Here is a 17,689-nt window from a genome sequence, read left to right as displayed (position 1 = left end):
TGCTCATCATTCTTTGAAATTCTAGAGAATATAGGTCAATCTCTTCTTATATGCAATCCTGTTTTCCAAGGATTAGTCTGGCAAACCACACTGCATTTCCTCTATGGCAAGCACATCCTTCCTTAGATGAGACACCAAATTGTACATAATGCTCCAGCTGCAGGCTCACTCATAATTTCAGCAGGAGATCTTCACTCCTGTACTCAGATCCTCTTTGCAATGAAAGCCAATTATCAGTTACCTTTCTATTTGCTTGCAATCTTCTGGTTGATCCTCTTTTTCCTCTGTATAGACCAGCTAACTAATCACATGATCATTTACTGGAAGCAAGCTGCTGCTCACCAGAAACCTCTAAAGGGGGCCATTTCCCTAACCTCATGGGCCATCACAATATCAACATTTTCAGTTAAGATTTTACTTCTATGGGCAAGTAAAACCTTCATGTCTCTGTGTGCAATGTGGTTGAAAAATGTGGTGTTGGAAAAACACAGCAGGCCAGGCAGCATCCGAGGAGCAGGAGAATCGACGTTTCGGGCGTAAGCCCTTCTTCAGGAATGAGGAGGGTGTGCCAGGCGGCCTGAGATAAAAGGTAGGGGGAAGGGAATTTGGGGGAGGGGCGCTGGGAATACGATAGGTGGAAGGAGGGGAGGGTGAGGGTGATAGGCCGGAGACAGGGTGGGGGTGGAGAGGTCGGGAAGAAGATTGCAGGTCAAGAGGGTGGTGCTGAATCCAGGGGTTGGGACTGAGATAAAGTGGGGGAGGGGAAATGAGGAAGCTGGAGAAATCTACATTCATCCCGTGTGGTTGGAGGGTTCCTCGGCAGAAGATGAGGCGCTCTTCCTCCAGGCGTCGTGTGGTCAGGGTCTGGAGATGGAGGAGGCCAAGGACCTGCATGTCCTTGGCAGAGTGGAAGGGGGAGTTAAAGTGTCCAGCCACGGGATGGTTGGGTTGGTTGATGCGGGTGTTCCAGAGGTATTCCCTGAAACGTTCCGCAAGTAGGCGACCTGTCTCCCACATCGGGTGCAACGGATACAGTAAATGATGTGTGTGGAGGTGCAGGTGAATTTGTGACGGATATGGAAGGATCCCTTGGGGCCTTGGAGGGAGGTGTGGGTGCCAAGTTTTGCACTTCTTGTTGTTGCAGGGAAAGGTGCCGGAAGTGGAGGTTGGGTTGGTGGGGGGTGTGGACCTGACAAGGGAGTCGCGGAGGGAGTGGTCTCTCCGGAACGCTGATAGGGGTGGGGAGGGAAATATATCCCTGGTGGTGGGGTCTGTTTGGAGGTGGCGGAAATGACGGAGGATGATACGATGTATCCATAGGTTGGTGGGGTGGAAGTTGAGGACCAGTGGTGTTCTGTCCTGGTGGTGATTGGAGGGGTGGGGTTCAAGGGCAGAAGTGCAGGAAGTGGAGGAGATGCAGTGGAGAGCATCGTCAACCACGTCAGAGGGGAAATTGCGGTCTTTGAAGGAGGAGGCCATCTGGGTTGTTCGGTAGTAGAATTGGTTCTCTTGGGAGCAGATGCGGCGGAGGCAAAGGAATTGGGAATATGGGATGGCGTTTTTACAGGGGGCAGGGTGGGAGGAGGTGTAATCTAGGTAGCTGTGGGAGTCGGTCGGTTTGTAGTAAATGTCTGTGTTGAGTTGGTCGCCCGAGATAGAAATGGAGAGGTCTAGGAAGGGGAGGGAGGAGTCTGAGACGGTCCAGCTATATTTGAGGTCGGGGTGGAAGGTGTTAGTAAAGGGGATGAACTGTTCAACCTCCTTGTGGGGGCATGAGGTAGCGCCAATACAATCATCGATGTAGCGGAGGAAAAGGGTGGTGCCAGTGTAGCTGCGGAAGATGGAAGTGGTGTCAAACTGACCTCCGAATTAGAGTCATAGAGTCAAAGAGATATACAGCATGGAAACAGACCCTTCAGTCCAACCCGTCCATGCCGACCAGAAATCCCAACCCAATCCAGTCCCACCTGCCAGCATCCGGCCCATATCCCTCCAAACCCTTCCTATTCATATACCCATCCAAATGCCTTTTAAATATTGCAATTGTACCAGCCTCCACCACATCCTCTGGCAGCTCATTCCATAAACGTACCACCCTCTGCGTGAAAAAGTTGCCCCTTAGGAGTCTTTTATATCTTTCCCCTCTCACCCTAAACCTATGCCCTCTAGTTCTGGACTCCCCAACGCCAGGGAAAAGACTTTTGTCTATTTATCCTATCCATGCCCCTCATAATTTTGTAAACTTCTATAAAGTCACCCCTCAGCCTCCGACACTCCAGGAAAAACAGCCCCAGCCTGTTCAGCCTCTTCCTGTAGCTCAGATCCTCCAACCCTGGCAACATCCTTGTAAATCTTTTCTGAACCCTTTCAAGTTTCACAACATCTTTCAGATAGGAAGGAGACCAGAATTGCACGCAATATTCCAACAGTGGCCTAACCAATGTCCTGTACAGCCGCAACATGACCTCCCAACTCCTGTACTCAATACTGACCAATAAAGGAAAGCATACCAAACGCCTTCTTCACTATCCTATCTATCTGCGACTCCACTTTCAAGGAGCTATGAACCTGCACTCCAAGGTCTCTTTGTTCAGCAACACTCCCTATGACCTTACCATTAAGTGTATAAGTCCTGCTAAGATTTGCTTTCCCAAAATGCAGCACCTCACATTTATCTGAATTAAACTCCATCTGCCACTTCTCAGCCCACTGGCCCATCTGGTCCAGAACCTGTTGTAATCTGAGGTAACCCTCTTCGCTGTCCACTACACCTCCAATTTTGGTGTCATCTGCAAACTTACTAACTGTACCTCTTATGCTCGCATCCAAATCATTTATGTAAATGACAAAAAGTAGAGGGCCCAGCACCGATCCTTGTGGCACTCCACTGGTCACAGGCCTCCAGTCTGAAAAACAACCCTCCACCACCACCACCCTCTGTCTTCTACCTTTGAGCCACTTCTGTATCCAAATGGCTAGTTCTCCCTGTATTCCATGAGATCTAACCTTGCTAATCAGTCTCCCGTGGGGAACCTTGTCTAACGCCTTACTGAAGTCTATATAGATCACATCTACTGCTCTGCCCTCATCAATCGTCTTTGTTACTTCTTCAAAAAAACTCAATCAAGTTTGTGAGACATGATTTCCCACGCCCAAAGCCATGTTGACTAACCCGAATGAGTTCTTGCCTTTCCAAATACATGTACATCCTGTCCCTCAGGATTCCTTTCAACAACTTGCCCACCACCGAGGTCAGGCTCGCTGGCCTATAGTTCCCTGGCTTGTCTTTACCGCCCTCCTTAAACAGTGGAACCACGTTTGCCAACCTCCAGTCTTCCGGCACCTCACCTGATACAAATATTCTCACAAACTACCTTTCCTTAACGAGAGATGCACTCAAAGTACAAATATTTTTACTTTTGATCCTTCTTTTCCCCAAAAAGGAAAATGAATATGGAGTTGATGATAAACTTGCCCAGTGCATAATCTGTATTCAATGTGGAGAGGATTCAACATTGTTGTGAAGAATCCAACAAATTCTTGTTTGCCTATATTTTGACAAAGTAACACTCACATGTTAAAGGTCACAGACACTATAATATCAGAATATCTTAACATGCCATTTAGGTTACAGCTGAAAATGTGTTTCTGGAGAAGCGCAGCAGGTCAGGCAGCATCCAGGGAACAGGAGAATCGACGTTTCGGGCATAAGCCCTTCTTCAGGAATCAGGCTGTCTCTTTTGAGAAAAAGACAGCTGGTGGCTGATATAGTAGACATCTTTAAAATTATGAAAAGTTCAGATTTAAATAGAATGGATAGAGAGAATGTTCCCACTTATGAGAAAGAACATGTCCAGAGGACCTGGATATAAGATGGGCACTAAAAGAAAACTTAGAATTCAAAAGAAACTTATTTTATGTAAACAATGATAAGAATGTGGAATTTTGTACTATGAGGAATAGATGAAACACCTAGGTTAAATACATTTAAGGGGAAGCTACATGAGCGTTTGAGACAAAAAGGGTTGGAGGGTCACAGTGATAGATTTAGGTGAGGAACGATTGATGGAGGCAAACAGTTTAATGAACCATTTCTGTGCTTAATTCTGTTCCATTCTGAGAAGTGGACAGGGTAGATGGGGCTCTTGTGGCACAATGGTAATTGTCCAGATTTAAGTACCAATTGTCACAGAAATGTGTCATTGCATAAGCCTGAACAGGTTGATTACAAATAAATTGACTGGGTGGATCATAAGAGACTACTTGCTTTGGCAGGAGGGTCTTTAACTCAGAGTCTCAAAATAAGGGGTTGGCCTTTTCAGATTGAGATCAGTTTGAAATCTGAGGAAAAACATCATGTTAAAGAACAAAAGAAATAGGAGCGAGCATAGGCTTAATTGCTTATTCCAGCTCCAAGATCAAGACTGCTCTTTTTGCACCATTTTGTAAGCCCAAGGGAAAAATGCATAAATGTGGAATAAGCTAGGGAGAGATTGATCTGTTACTGCATTGGGAAATGCTAATAGTTCATTTGAAATTTAATTTATGATGGGTCAGTTTATTGTATCATGTAACGAAATGGAAGATTATTGATAGTGAAGGAAAGACGAATGCCTAGTGGTATTATCGCTAGACTATTAATCCAGAGATGCTGGTAATGCTCTGGTGACCTGGGTTCAAAACCAGAATTTGAATTCAATAAAAATCTGGAATTAGGAGTCTAACGATGCTATGAAACCATTGCCAATAGTAGGGAAAAGCCCATCTGGTTCACTAATATCCTTTAGGGAAGGAAACAATGTCCTTACCTGTTCTGGCCTACACATCACTCCAGACCCACAGTTGACACTTTTCTGGACAGTTACAGATGGATAATAAATGCTGGCCCAGCCAATGAAACTTGACACCCCATGAATGAATAAAATCATTTAAGCACAAATCTTTCACCACTTAAAAGCAGCAGTGCACAATACATATATAAATGAAACTAATTTCTAAATACAAAATGAATTGATTCATATTTACTAAATCAAATTATGAATTTTATATTTCAAAATCATTTTATTGGGTTTGGATACAGGAACAAATCTTGGAATTGCAGTTGCGTGCAATCGGTTTCAAAATCAGATTCTTGACCTGTAACTGACTGCATCAAAAGATTGTGATCTGGAGACTAATTGTTGACTGAAATTTGAACTACCCGCTTTTTCATCACACTGTCAGGTCGTAATACTCAATCAGCTACTTCTAAAATGGGAAACTCCTGATACAGCAACATTTTGGAGATGTTTAAAAGTCAATCAACATTTCAGTTTTTTGAAGTAACACTTCTTTGAGTCATCAGATTGTACTTGCCAATGGTTTTTTTATCACTGTTCTATTGAGCTATTTTTGAAAGTTTATTATCATTTTCACTGAACCATCTTTTTGATATGATTACAATACATTGTTGGTTCTGATGGATAGCTATAATACTTACCAAAACTATTTTGGTATTACTGTAAGCATTGCCAAAACCACTACCTGTGTAAAATTTAACAGCTTGAAGTAACGTTTAGTAGTTCAATGTATTATAAATTATGAAAAAGTGTTCCAATAAATTGAACTTCAGAAATCTCTTTTATAGTTCTGCTCCAAAAATGACTAAATTTCCTTAAAAAAAATCCTTAAGAGTTGCAGTGAAACTAAATACCTGCCAACATGACATTTCTTTTACATTTTGGAGATGGATAAAATAAATGTTCTGAAATAAAAACATTTTCAGAAGTATTTCTTCAATTGAAAACCTGGTTTCACCCTCACTTATATTTTTAAAAAACCCTCAGAACCGGACACTAGGAAAGCAGAAAATAAATGTCAGAACTTCAACCAACACACAGAAAGTGCAATTTGTCACTGACAAAGTAAATTATACCTTTCCCATTCATCACTAGTGCAACAGTATATATTTTAGCCACATCATTAAACAACTTTCACAGCAAGAGCTTTACAGAGTTGGACTTAATGTCAATCAATATTTAATATTTGCTATTTAAGGAACTGTTTGTACACCAATCATCCTAATAGTCTCAGAAGAAAAACGTGTCTGTGAAAGCAAATGGCAATGCATCAATCCTAAATAGCTTAACTGCAAGGATCTTCAGTACTCCTTCAACTAACAGCATGTTGTTTGTCCATGGGATAAGCTGGTATTGATATTCCAGAACTTTACCTGTAATAAATTAATCTTTCATATGATCTAATTCAGATATTAAAATCAGATAACTTCTACACTTGAAGATTCTAGAGATAATTTTCAGGCAAACTCCAAGTTGTTAAAAATTAGAAGTCTGTACAGCAATAGTCCTGCCAATTCCACTCTATACATTGATAATTCGACCGTGTACCAGGTTCACGCCAAGCTCACCCACTTTCTTGAACTGCCTATAAAAACTCCTGAAGGTGAGATGGCAGACAAAATACTAGACACCGAGGTACTCACTCAAGCTGACATACCACTGTCCACATTCTATTGAGGCAGTTACAACTGAACTGGGCTATTCAGAATGCTTGACACTTCCTCATCAAAACAAATCTTTGTGCAGAACTTGAGTCTGGGGTATGGTGTCATGGAGATTACACCACCAAGACAGACTGAAGGTTTCATCAGGAGTTCTGATGTTGACCGAGTGGCCTGAGGGAAGCTCCATTCAAGACCACTGCATCTGGTACAACAAAAACAAAACCCAATGTGGTTCTGTTAAAAGCAAATGCCTAATCAGAGGCAGAGAGAAAATCCCAACTCAATTTATGACTTGTACAAAATTCGTTGTTATATGTTATCCCCTGTTCTATTTGTAACTTGACCTTCAGAGCACAAATCAGCCTTTGCAGTCACCTTAGTACGTGCAGAACCCTACCAAATACCTCAGATGATGAATGTCTCTTCCCCCTGAAGCATGAACAAGTAGTAAATGAATATTTGCAATCTAGTACCTTGAATCAACTAAAGTAGCACAGTTGATATAAAAATAGGGTGGGATAGCGTAACCACTGAAAAAGTGTTTGAGGCAGTCTATTTTACCCTTTTTGTTTATTAATATGCCTCTGCTCAATTCTGGAAAGTTACTGTACAAAATTAACAGCAATCTTAAACTGATTTGACGATAATTTTTTTTGTCAATAGGACATCACTTTTTTAGTTTGGGGAAAATAATTTATATTCCTTTGAGTTCTGAGGAAGGGTCAGCGGACCCAAAACATTAACTCTGATTTCTCTTCACAGATGCTGTCAGAGCTGTTGAGCTTTTCTAGTAACTTCTGTTTTTGTTTGTGAGAGAATTTCATAATTATTTCATGAGTGGATATTTGTTCTTTACAAAACCAGTGCCATAAATCTGCTAATGAACAACTAAAGGAAAATGACAAGAGATATTAATGGTTATGCATCAAACTTTAATACCATTGCAATAGGGTCCAAAAGGGCTAACAATCTTTATAAAGCCTTCAGGAACACTTTGTTAGCAACTTTTATTACATTTATTAACTTCTTCAAATGGTGATATTCCCCACTAGGTATACAACAGTTAAGGTAGTTACCAAGATGGGCTTTTTGGAAGATTATGACAAATATTTGCATCACTCAAGTGTCTAGCAAAGACCACCACCAACTAGAGAAAGAAAATCTAACCTTTTTTCCATGTCTTCAACGGCATGCCATCACTAAATTCCCCACTATCATTCAAAACCATCTGAACTTAGAACCAAATCACCACTCCTTTACTGGTGCATTCAAAATTGGGAACTCCCTGCTGAAGAGCTCTGTGGGGCTCGTACACGAAATAGACTGCTGCAGTTCAAGACTACCACCTCAAGGACAATTAGCAATGGACAATAAATGCTGGCTTTGTCAAGAACAATTGCACTCCAAAAAGGCAATTAAAAAGAATTATGATAAACACACCTTTCACCACCCTTTTCTCCTGGGGTTGAAACTGTTACAACAGAAGTGAACCCCTCTGTTAATTAAACCCAACGCCAAGAAAAGCTACCTCACCTCGTACTCTGTTAAAATATGAGTGACAGAGAACTCCCAAACTCTACTATTTAAAGAAAATAACAATTTATTTTCTAACTCTGAAAGTAAACTTTTTAAACAAAAACTATCCAAAAATCTAAGTCCTTCCCTTCTCTTAACTGTTACTATCTGCCTCCAACTCTGTAATAATATGCTATTCCAATAAGACTCTTATTAAAATTACATCAATTTAATTTCAAATATCTCACAGTCTCTGCCTTCTTCTGTCTCTTCAGTCTTCTGGCTGTTGATCTCCCTGGATCATCATCTTTCTTTTTTACTGCAAGCATGTTTCACATGAAAAGGTACCTTTGATAGAGAGTGTTTTCTAATTTCTCGCAGAGCAAGATGTTATATTGACAGTTATCGCTCTCTCTTTATGTCAGTTACTCTCTGACCAATTTTCACAATGTCCGCATTCTTATACCCCCCAACATCGGATGGTCTCACTGGTTCAATGTTGGCAAAACAATAAATTCAAACACGATTGGGTTTGAGTATTCTGGGGCATAATTTAAACTGATTGGTTAAATTTGAATTGCTGTCAAAACAGCAACCAAAACTCAGCATTTCAATTTCCCAAATCGAAATGTTACAGAATTTCAATTTTCCTGTACATTCTGGGATGGATATCTAGTCATACAGACAGGTGCTTGTAAGCTCTCAGTTCAGAACAGCATTCTCTCTCTCTCTTTCTCTTAAAGGTACAGTACATGCTTTCAACTTCATAACAAAACCATTAGGTCCCAGAGATTTCTCTATTTTAAATTCCTTTCTTTTTCCTTCCATAATTATGCATTATTTTAATTACATCCACAAATTTCTCCTCTTAAATTATTTTTAGTTTACTTTGTTTCACTGATTTTTCTCTGTTGTCAAAACTGACATATTAATAAACACACAAAGTGCCAGTTCCTTAATGTTCATTAAATACAAGATTACAATCTGCCTTCACTTCCCTTTACCACTCCCTCTTTCTTAGTTTGAAAACATTTTCTTGCTAATAAACATCAGTCATCGATTTTAAAACTGAAGTTGATCCCAGACGAATCATACAATTTGTGATTGTTTAAGTTGAACTAATAACTACACACAAGGATTCTTGAAGAATGGCAGAACAGAAATTTTAAGGTTCTGAAGTTTTTAGTGGGCATGTTGACTGAATATCCTTGAATGTGGAGTGAAAAGGAATGCTGGAAAATCTTCAATGATGGAGAATAATTACCCTTCTTGTCAAGTCATCAGCATTTTGTACGCCTCTCTCTAATGCTTGGTTAACAAATATATTAACGGTGTTAATTGTCAAGCATATTCTTGAGTACATGGATTTCATGAAAGAGTCATAGAGTCAAAGAGACGTACAGCATGGAAACAGATTCTTCGGTCCAACCCATCCATGCCGACCAGATATCCCAACCCAATCTAGTCCCACCTGCCAGCACCTGGCCCATATCACTCCAAACCCCTCCTATTCATATACCCATCCAAATGCTTCTTAAATGTTGCAATTGTACCAGCCTCCACCACTTCCTCTGGCAGCGTATTCCATACATGTACCACCCTGTGTGTGAAAAAGTAGCCCCGTAGGTCTCTTTTATATCTTTCCCCTCTCACCCTAAACCTTTGCCCTCTAGTTCTGGACTCCCCAACCCCAGGGAAAAGACTTTGTCTATTTATCCTATCCATGCCTTTCATAATTTTATAAACCTCTATAAGGTCACTCCTCAGCCTCCAATGTTCAGTCTCTCCCTATTGCTCAAATCCTCCAATCCTGGTAACATCCTTGTAAATCTTTTCTAACCCTTTCAAGTTTCACAACATCTTTCAGATAGGAAGGAGACCAGAATTGCACGCAATATTCCAACAGTGGCCTAACCAATGTCCTGTACAGCCGCAACATGACCTCCCAACTCCTGTACTCAATACTCTGACCAATAAAGAAAGCATACCAAATGCCTTCCTCACTATCCTATCTACCTGCGACTCCACTTTCAAGGAGCTATGAACCTGCACTCCAAGGTCTCTTTGTTCAGCAACACTCCCTAGGACCTTACCATTAAGTGCATAAGCCCTGCTAAGATTTGCTTTCCCAAAATGCAGCACCTCACATTTATGTGAATTAAACTCCATCTGCCACTTCTCAGCCCATTGGCCCATCTGTTCAAGATCCTGTTGTAATCTGAGGTAACCCTCTTCGCTGTCAACCACACCTCCAATTTTGGTGTCATCTGCAAACTTTGTAAATGAAATGGTACAGCAACATCTCAGATTAGAGGTCATGTATTTCTTTTTGTTGGCTTGGAACAAAAAGAGATGGCTAAGATTTTGAAGTCATTTTGGAAGACTTTGTTCTTACATCATTTTGTCTGATACTACTGTTTACCTCTAACTCTGTTACTGTGACAACTGGGGTTTTGGTTAAGCTTTGAAAGCTCCTAGAGGGGTAGGAATAAGGAAGAAAGAAAATTAATTCAGCAAGGTTACAAATTCTACATTAACTGTTGAGCAACCATCCTTAACTGGTTATTAGCATTTAAATTTAGGAGTATATGATTTTTCAATTACTTCACTTCAATAATGCCTATTTGAAAGAGTTATTGCATGGAACCCTATCATAGAAAGGAGGAGACATCATGGAAATGTGTAGTAATAGTAAAAAAAGTAGACTCTGGGAACTGCCAAAACCTCTAAGAAGCCATCACCCAGTGTAGCACGTTCTTTAAGATAGAAGGGGTAAGAAAACAAGACAAGAATAAGGAAAAAAAATCAAGGGAATGATTTTTATAATCCACATTTGATGTTTCAATTTAATGTAATTTTCTGATGCACTGAGCAAAAAGTTATGAAAAATAGAAGATTGCATTTGTTAACTTTATGCATTATGGATAAATATACTTTTCTCATTATAAAGAGTTACAAATTCTTGTTTTCAATCTCTGCTCATTTAAAATTACATAGAAATAGTCTAAAATACACTTTGCTAGTATTTCTTTTAATTGGGATTTAAAAGCCAGGCATGGTTTACACCAGTCTGAAATTCCAATAAACCAAGTGATATTGGAAGGGAAAAATAAGTGACATGAGGCTTGTATGAGCAGACATAACAAAATGATTTTAGACTTACAAATTTCACTTGTGGAAATTGCCGTGTTAGTGATAATGGTCTAATAATCACTCAACAGCTTGATCGACTCTGCGGGTTCATTCATTTAAAGCAGAAAAAATACATGGTAAATTATGAAGCAGGGATTACAGCAAACAATTGATCTCTGTGAAGACAGTTTGCAGACCTACAGCAGTCTAATTCCAACAATGTCACAATATCTCGACCTTAAACGTGAACTCTCAAAGACAAGATACACATACAACACAAATGTTCATTTAACGTTAGTGAGTCAGGTTTTATTCACATCTCCGTTGTCATCACTCAAGTTGGTTGCCTCAAAAATATCTCAACTCCTAAAAAGGCTAACAGTTCTGCAGTTGAATATAGAGTACAAAAATATCTTAACAGCTGTCCAATATTCCTATTAATTTGCTATATTAGATGCTGGAATCAAATGTTTGAGGTTTTTTTTGATGTCAGTTTGTTTCTTTCCTTTTTATACAGAATGACACATTATATAATGTACTTCCCAAAAATAGGTCGATTTTAAAATTTAAGTGATATTTAGATTTGGCTGTACACAGATTTCACCTTATTCTGGAACAACAAATTCTATTCAACTCATAACCGATACAGCATTTGCAGGCTATAGCTTCATTACTATTTGGAAAAAAACCTAGCAATTTTGTTTCCATCTATTCATACAACTGACTCCATTGTTTATTTTACAGACAAAAGAAAAAAGCATTACAATTTCTATTAAATGTTTATGAAAATATTTTCATCATTAGGGCAACTTTTGCAATTCATTAGAAGTAATGAAAAACTTGTAGATTACATTGTTTTTAAAATTTTGATGTTTTAATTTTCTTCATATGATTGGCAACATTACGATTTTATCTGTATTTGATAAATTTTTGATCTGACGATGTAAAGATTAAGTAACGTACTCAATTGAAGATCCATGGTTTCTGAAACATCCCATCAGAATAGGATTCCAGCCTCTCCAATAATTTAACATTTCATAAATAATGATGATTTAACTGTGTATGTGTAACATGGAAAGTCCCAGAAAGATGGAAAGCCAAATTTTATTAAGAGACGCATATAAAAAATCCTAGAAACAGACTGCAGAGTCAGATTCCAAAAATATACAGCTAAGGCTGTATATTATAAATAGCTGTATAAATATACAGCTAAGGCTGTCAGATTCCCATATACTGAACAACTTCAACGACAATTGCCAATTGGATTTGATGTACTGCAGTATTCTTACACCAAGTTTAATATTAAAAAGGCAATGCAGTTGAAAAAGTAAAATAAAAACTTCATCTATCAAGCAACAGAATAAGTTTACTTAAAACTTTCCTTGTAACTTCAACCTGGAATATAGCTGATAAATATTTGGTAGTTAAGATAACTGAACTACAGATCTCTCTTTTTGGAGCACTTCAGGAAAACAAAACCACACTTTTGACACAAAAATGGAACAAATTACATCGTGAGCTCACAATTTACATTGCAAATTATGATAAACATTATCTTAGCAAAATGTTTTCATTCAAAACACTAATTTCAAAAGAACTTTGCCAGAGTTAAGGTGGTTAAGGTACTCAAATTGAATTAATTAAAGCATGGCTTATTTTGGAAGACAGGATAATGGTTGATCTCATTCCCTCTGTCATCCATAACCTAAATCCAAACTTTCTGACAATCTCAGGGACATTCTGTGAACCTAGGCATATTTGCAGAGAGGCAGAGGGAATTAAGGTTTTCAATACCTGTCTGCTTACGGGAAGGTCTTCCAAGGAGTAATTAATTACAATATTTGCTTGAAGAGCATCAATAATGTGAACCTTCTAAAAACTACATCAACACAATGACAATAATCTGTTACTGATGAATGACCTCAATGGTTTCATGAATTCTTAGGTCATAACAAAAATGGAAACAAACGTTTTTAATGCAAAATAATTCTCATGGTTAAAATAACAATTGTACATCTAAATGGATGTTTTAGTCTTTAGTATCTGGAAATATTAATATCTTAGTGATATCAAATTCTTCACTTTAATTTTTACTTTTAAATTATTAAAGTTAGAGGAGCTTTCATTTTATTTCATGTGACTTTTCAACAATTTGTGCACATTTTCCACATACTCCCTGCAGTTTGCTTAACTTTGCCCCAATAAGTAAGTTTTCAAGTTTTTTTTCTTGCATTCAAATTCAGTGTGCTACTTTCATCCATTAATATTAGAATCATTTAATATTTTTGTATTTTATAATGATTTTAAAACAATGCAGTGCTAATTCTGATCTGTAAGCCTTTGCAATTAGAAACACAAAATAGGAGGAGTAGGCTATCCTGTCTGCCACTGATTATGATCAAATCTGATCATTCTACTGTTCCAACTTTCTCCCATATCTTTTAATCTCTTTCATGCTATATCCAACTCCTCCGTGAAACCACACAAGGTTTGGTCTTGACTACTTTCTGTGGTAGCAAATTCCAAAGGCTCACAACTCTCTGGGTGAAAAAAAATCCTCTCCTCATTTCAGTCCTAAATGTTTACCCACATTCTTAGACTGTGACCCATGGTTCCAGAATCCCTTGCCATCAGGGACATCTTTCCTATATCTACCCTGTATAGTTCCGTTAGAATTTTATATGTTTCTGAGATTCTCCCTTCGTCTTCTGAACTCCAGCAAATAATTCTAATCAATTCAACCTCTCCTTACGTCAGTCCTGCCATCCTAGGAAACAGACTGGAAAACCTTCAATTTATAGCAAGTTCATTCTTCCTCCCCAGACAACAAGACCAAAACTGCACACAATATTCCAGGTGTGGTTTCACCAAAGCCCTGTTTAAATGCAGAAAGTCATTCCTGTTCCTGTACTCGAATCCTCTCACTATGAAGGTCAATGTGTTATTGCCTTCCTTACTGCTTGCTGCATCTACATGCTTACCTTCAGTTACATGTGCACAAGGACGCCCAGATCTCGGTGACATTCCCCTTTCTCAACTTATAGCCATTTAGATAGTAGTTGGCTTTCTTGCTTAGGTTCTAGATTAGAGTGGTGCTGGAAAAGCACAGCAGTTCAGGCAGCATCTGAGGAGCAGGAAAATCGACATTTCGGGCAAAAGCCCTTCATCAGGCAGAAAGCCTGCAGGGTGGAGAGATAAATGAGAGGACGGTGGGGGTGGGGAGAAAGTACCATAGAGTACAGTAGGTGAATGGGGGTGGGGATGGAGGTGATAGGTCAGAGAGGAGGGTGGAGTGGATAAGTGGAAAGGAAGATAGGCAGGAAGGACAAGTCATGGGGACAGTGCTGAGCTGGAAGTTTGGAACTGGGGTGAGGTGGGGGAAGGGGAAAATGAGGAAACTGGTGAAGTCCACATTGATGCCCTGGGGTTGAAGTGTTCCGAGGCGGAAGATGAGGCGTTCTCCCTCCAGGTGTCGGGTGGTGAAGGAGGCCCAGGACCTCCATGTCCTCGGCTGAGTGAGAGGGGGAGTTGGAATGTTGGGCCACAGGACGGTGTGGTTGTCCCAGAGATGTTCCCTAAAGCACTCTGCTAGGAGGCATCTAGTCTCCCCAATGTAGAGGAGACCACATCGGGAGACTGCACATTTTACTGCAACTGCCATACATTTGCCCACCCACTCAGTTGGTCCAAATCACACTGAAGCACCTCTGCATCCTCCTCACCGCTTACCCTCCAACCCAGCTTTGCGTCCTCTGCAAATGTGGAAATATTACATTTGGATTCCACATCTTAACTCATTAATATATTATGAATATCTGGGATCCTGACATTGATTTCTATGGTACGCCACCAGTCACTGCTTACCATTCACAAAAAAAATTGATTCCTACTTTTTGTTTCCTGTCTGCCAAACAGTTTCTAGCTACCTGAATAGAATACCTCCCATTCCATATGCTTTAATGTTACACACCAGTCTCTTATGTGGAATTTTGTTGAAGGCCTTCCGAAAATCCAAATAAACTATATAGTCTAGCTTCACATCATTAATTGTACTGGTCACATCCTTGAAGAATTCCAGTAGATTTTGTTTTCTTAAGTCCATCTTGACTATGTCCAATCCTATTACTATTTCTAAGTGTTAAGCTATGATTTTTCTTTTTAATGAACTCTAGCATTTTCCCCACTACTCACATCAGGCTGACTGATTATAAATGTTATTTGAAGGAAAAAAGAAGTGGCAACTTTGTTTTTCAAGTTTAAGATGAGTTAACCAAACGAATGATTACATTGCTATGATCTATACTCAATCAGAAGGGAAATATTATTGTTCTTTCTTTAAAACAAGATCTAGAACCAGGGAAAATTAAATGGGTGAATTTGGGGAGAATGTAGGTCTCTATCAATTTAATACCATCAACACAGAATTGTCTGCTATCCAAAAATCTTGAGGCACTGTAGTGTCTCTACATCTGGGACAGAGCAGATCAGTCTCTTCCATCTTCCTCATAAGCCTGTTATCCTTAAGCTTCCTCTCACCCTCCTTGTTGTTTCCCATCTTCCTTGCATCCTCCCTCCTAGCTACCTTGCAGTTACCCTGTGTCTGCCCCCATCTTTCTTGCAGCCTCCCTGCCCCCCCCGCTTTCCTTGCAGCATGCCTTCCCTCATTTTCCATGCCCTTTCCTTTTCTCCCTCATCCTTGTAGTCTACCTGAACCCACCAATAATCCAGGAGTCTCCACCTTCTCTTACCTTCCTTGCAGCCTCCAAGCTGCCTCCCCACGACCCTTGGGTGGATGCTCTCCTGATGACTTTCTCACTGCCAGCACTTATATACCTAACTATTTGCTGCCCCTCCAATCACTTAACTGGGTTTATTGCTGATAGGTTTACTGGTGAACCTATTAACTTCAAGAAATAGATAGAAATATAGCATGCGACTGGAGAGAAAGATCATCATTTCCCTTCGTTCAACTTTTGATGGCAATGTTTCTCAGAATGTCATCTCCGTGACTGACTTTTCCCAGGTGGATTCACCCATATTTTGTGAGCTGCATCATCAGCTATATCTACTCAATAATGGCAACTAAAGGTGTCTGAACTACTTCCTACAATAGCCTTAGTTATTCCCTGAAATTAAAAAAAAGAACTCGCTTTTGTATAGAATAACTTTCTTGGAACATCTCCAAGTGCTCATAACCAATGACCTACTTATGAAGTTCCTGTATGTAACGTTATGTAAGAAACCATGGCAACTAGCTGTCCCACAAGCAAAAGAAGGTTATCTCATTTTTGTTTTAAGTAAGTGAAATGTTCATTAGTTTACCAGCAAAACATCCTGCTTTTTCAATTTCGTTTAAAAAAAAAATCATATGCCATAGGATCCTTTAAGTATGTTTTCAGTTATTTGAATGTCCTAAAAGATGGTACCTCAAACAATGCAGCACTTGCTATTGTGCCAGGTTATCTTTTTAAAGTAACAGTAGCACAAAGATTGATGTTAAAATTAATGATAAACTGCAGAACTGTTCCAAAATATAATGGTAGTTTGGCAAAATGGCATTTTCTTTTGTTTAAAACAGCCACTATGCAGTTAGAAAAACACCTGTTTTATCTTTTACTTTAAATTAATTATTCTTGTTATTATTTGTATTACCTGCAATCAAAATTGTCCAGTGAAGGTAACTGAGTAACTTGTAAGTCTTCTGGCTGCATTTCACAAACTGCTTCCAAAATTTTCTGTTGGTCATCAGGATCAGTGATCTTAATCTGCATTAAAAGTAAAATGTCTGTAATTTGCACCGAGTCCAGGAAAAATTTTGAATGACTATGCATTTTTTCACAGTTCTCTATAAATATACAACTGCCAAAGGAAGTGGAAAAGTCTGGTACAATTACAACATTTAAAAAGCATCTGGATGAGTATATGATGAGAAAGGGTTTAGATGGATATGGGCCAAATGCTGACAAATCGGACTAGATTTATTTAGGATATTTGGTTGGCATGGACGAGTTGGACCAAAGGGTCTGATTCCATTCTGTATATTTCTATGATTTGATGACTGACTATTAAATGTATTTTCACATTTCATAAGATTTTCTCAGGGACATTGTACACATTGACAAATAATTTTGTAATTCATTTTATTGAAGAATATTACATACATATCAACTTTCAGTTATAATTAACTTCGCATGGTAAACAAACAAATGGTGTTTCTCTTAAAAATTAACTGTCAGGAAACTTGATTCTGAGTGTCTCGTATTTAACCGTCTTTACTCTCCTTAGCATCTGCATTGGGAGGTGGACCGATCCTTGGTGATTTGAATCTTATTAGCTCTGCTTAATTTTTCTGATATCATTGCCTTCCTGTCCTCCCTAAAGGTCTCCATTCAAACAGACTTTCCCAACCATAATCATGGTCAACCCTTCAACATTGCCATAATTTCTGACTCTTGGCTACAGTGTGTTCTATCTATAAGATGCACTGAAGCAACTCAATGTTTCTTCACCTACATCTCAAACAATAACACATAGATCACT

At 39.2% G+C, this 17,689-nt stretch overlaps 1 protein-coding gene across 1 annotated transcript in view; it reads right to left on the bottom strand.

Moving 5' to 3' along the window:
• asz1 (ankyrin repeat, SAM and basic leucine zipper domain containing 1) overlaps window positions 1-17,689 on the bottom strand; it is an 80,478-nt gene that overhangs the window by 10,201 nt on the left and 52,588 nt on the right. The window contains exon 10 of the mRNA XM_043709583.2: window positions 16,802-16,914. Coding sequence (XP_043565518.2) covers window positions 16,802-16,914 — 113 coding nt within the window. The remainder of the gene's footprint in view (window positions 1-16,801; window positions 16,915-17,689) is intronic.

This window comes from Chiloscyllium plagiosum, unplaced genomic scaffold (genome assembly GCF_037043375.1).
Source record: "Chiloscyllium plagiosum isolate Xiang-an unplaced genomic scaffold, Cpla_swu_hap1 HiC_scaffold_19, whole genome shotgun sequence".
Lineage (NCBI taxonomy): Eukaryota > Metazoa > Chordata > Chondrichthyes > Orectolobiformes > Hemiscylliidae > Chiloscyllium > Chiloscyllium plagiosum.
Note: the sequence above shows the minus strand (reverse complement) of the source record. Positions and strands in the feature narration are given on the sequence as shown.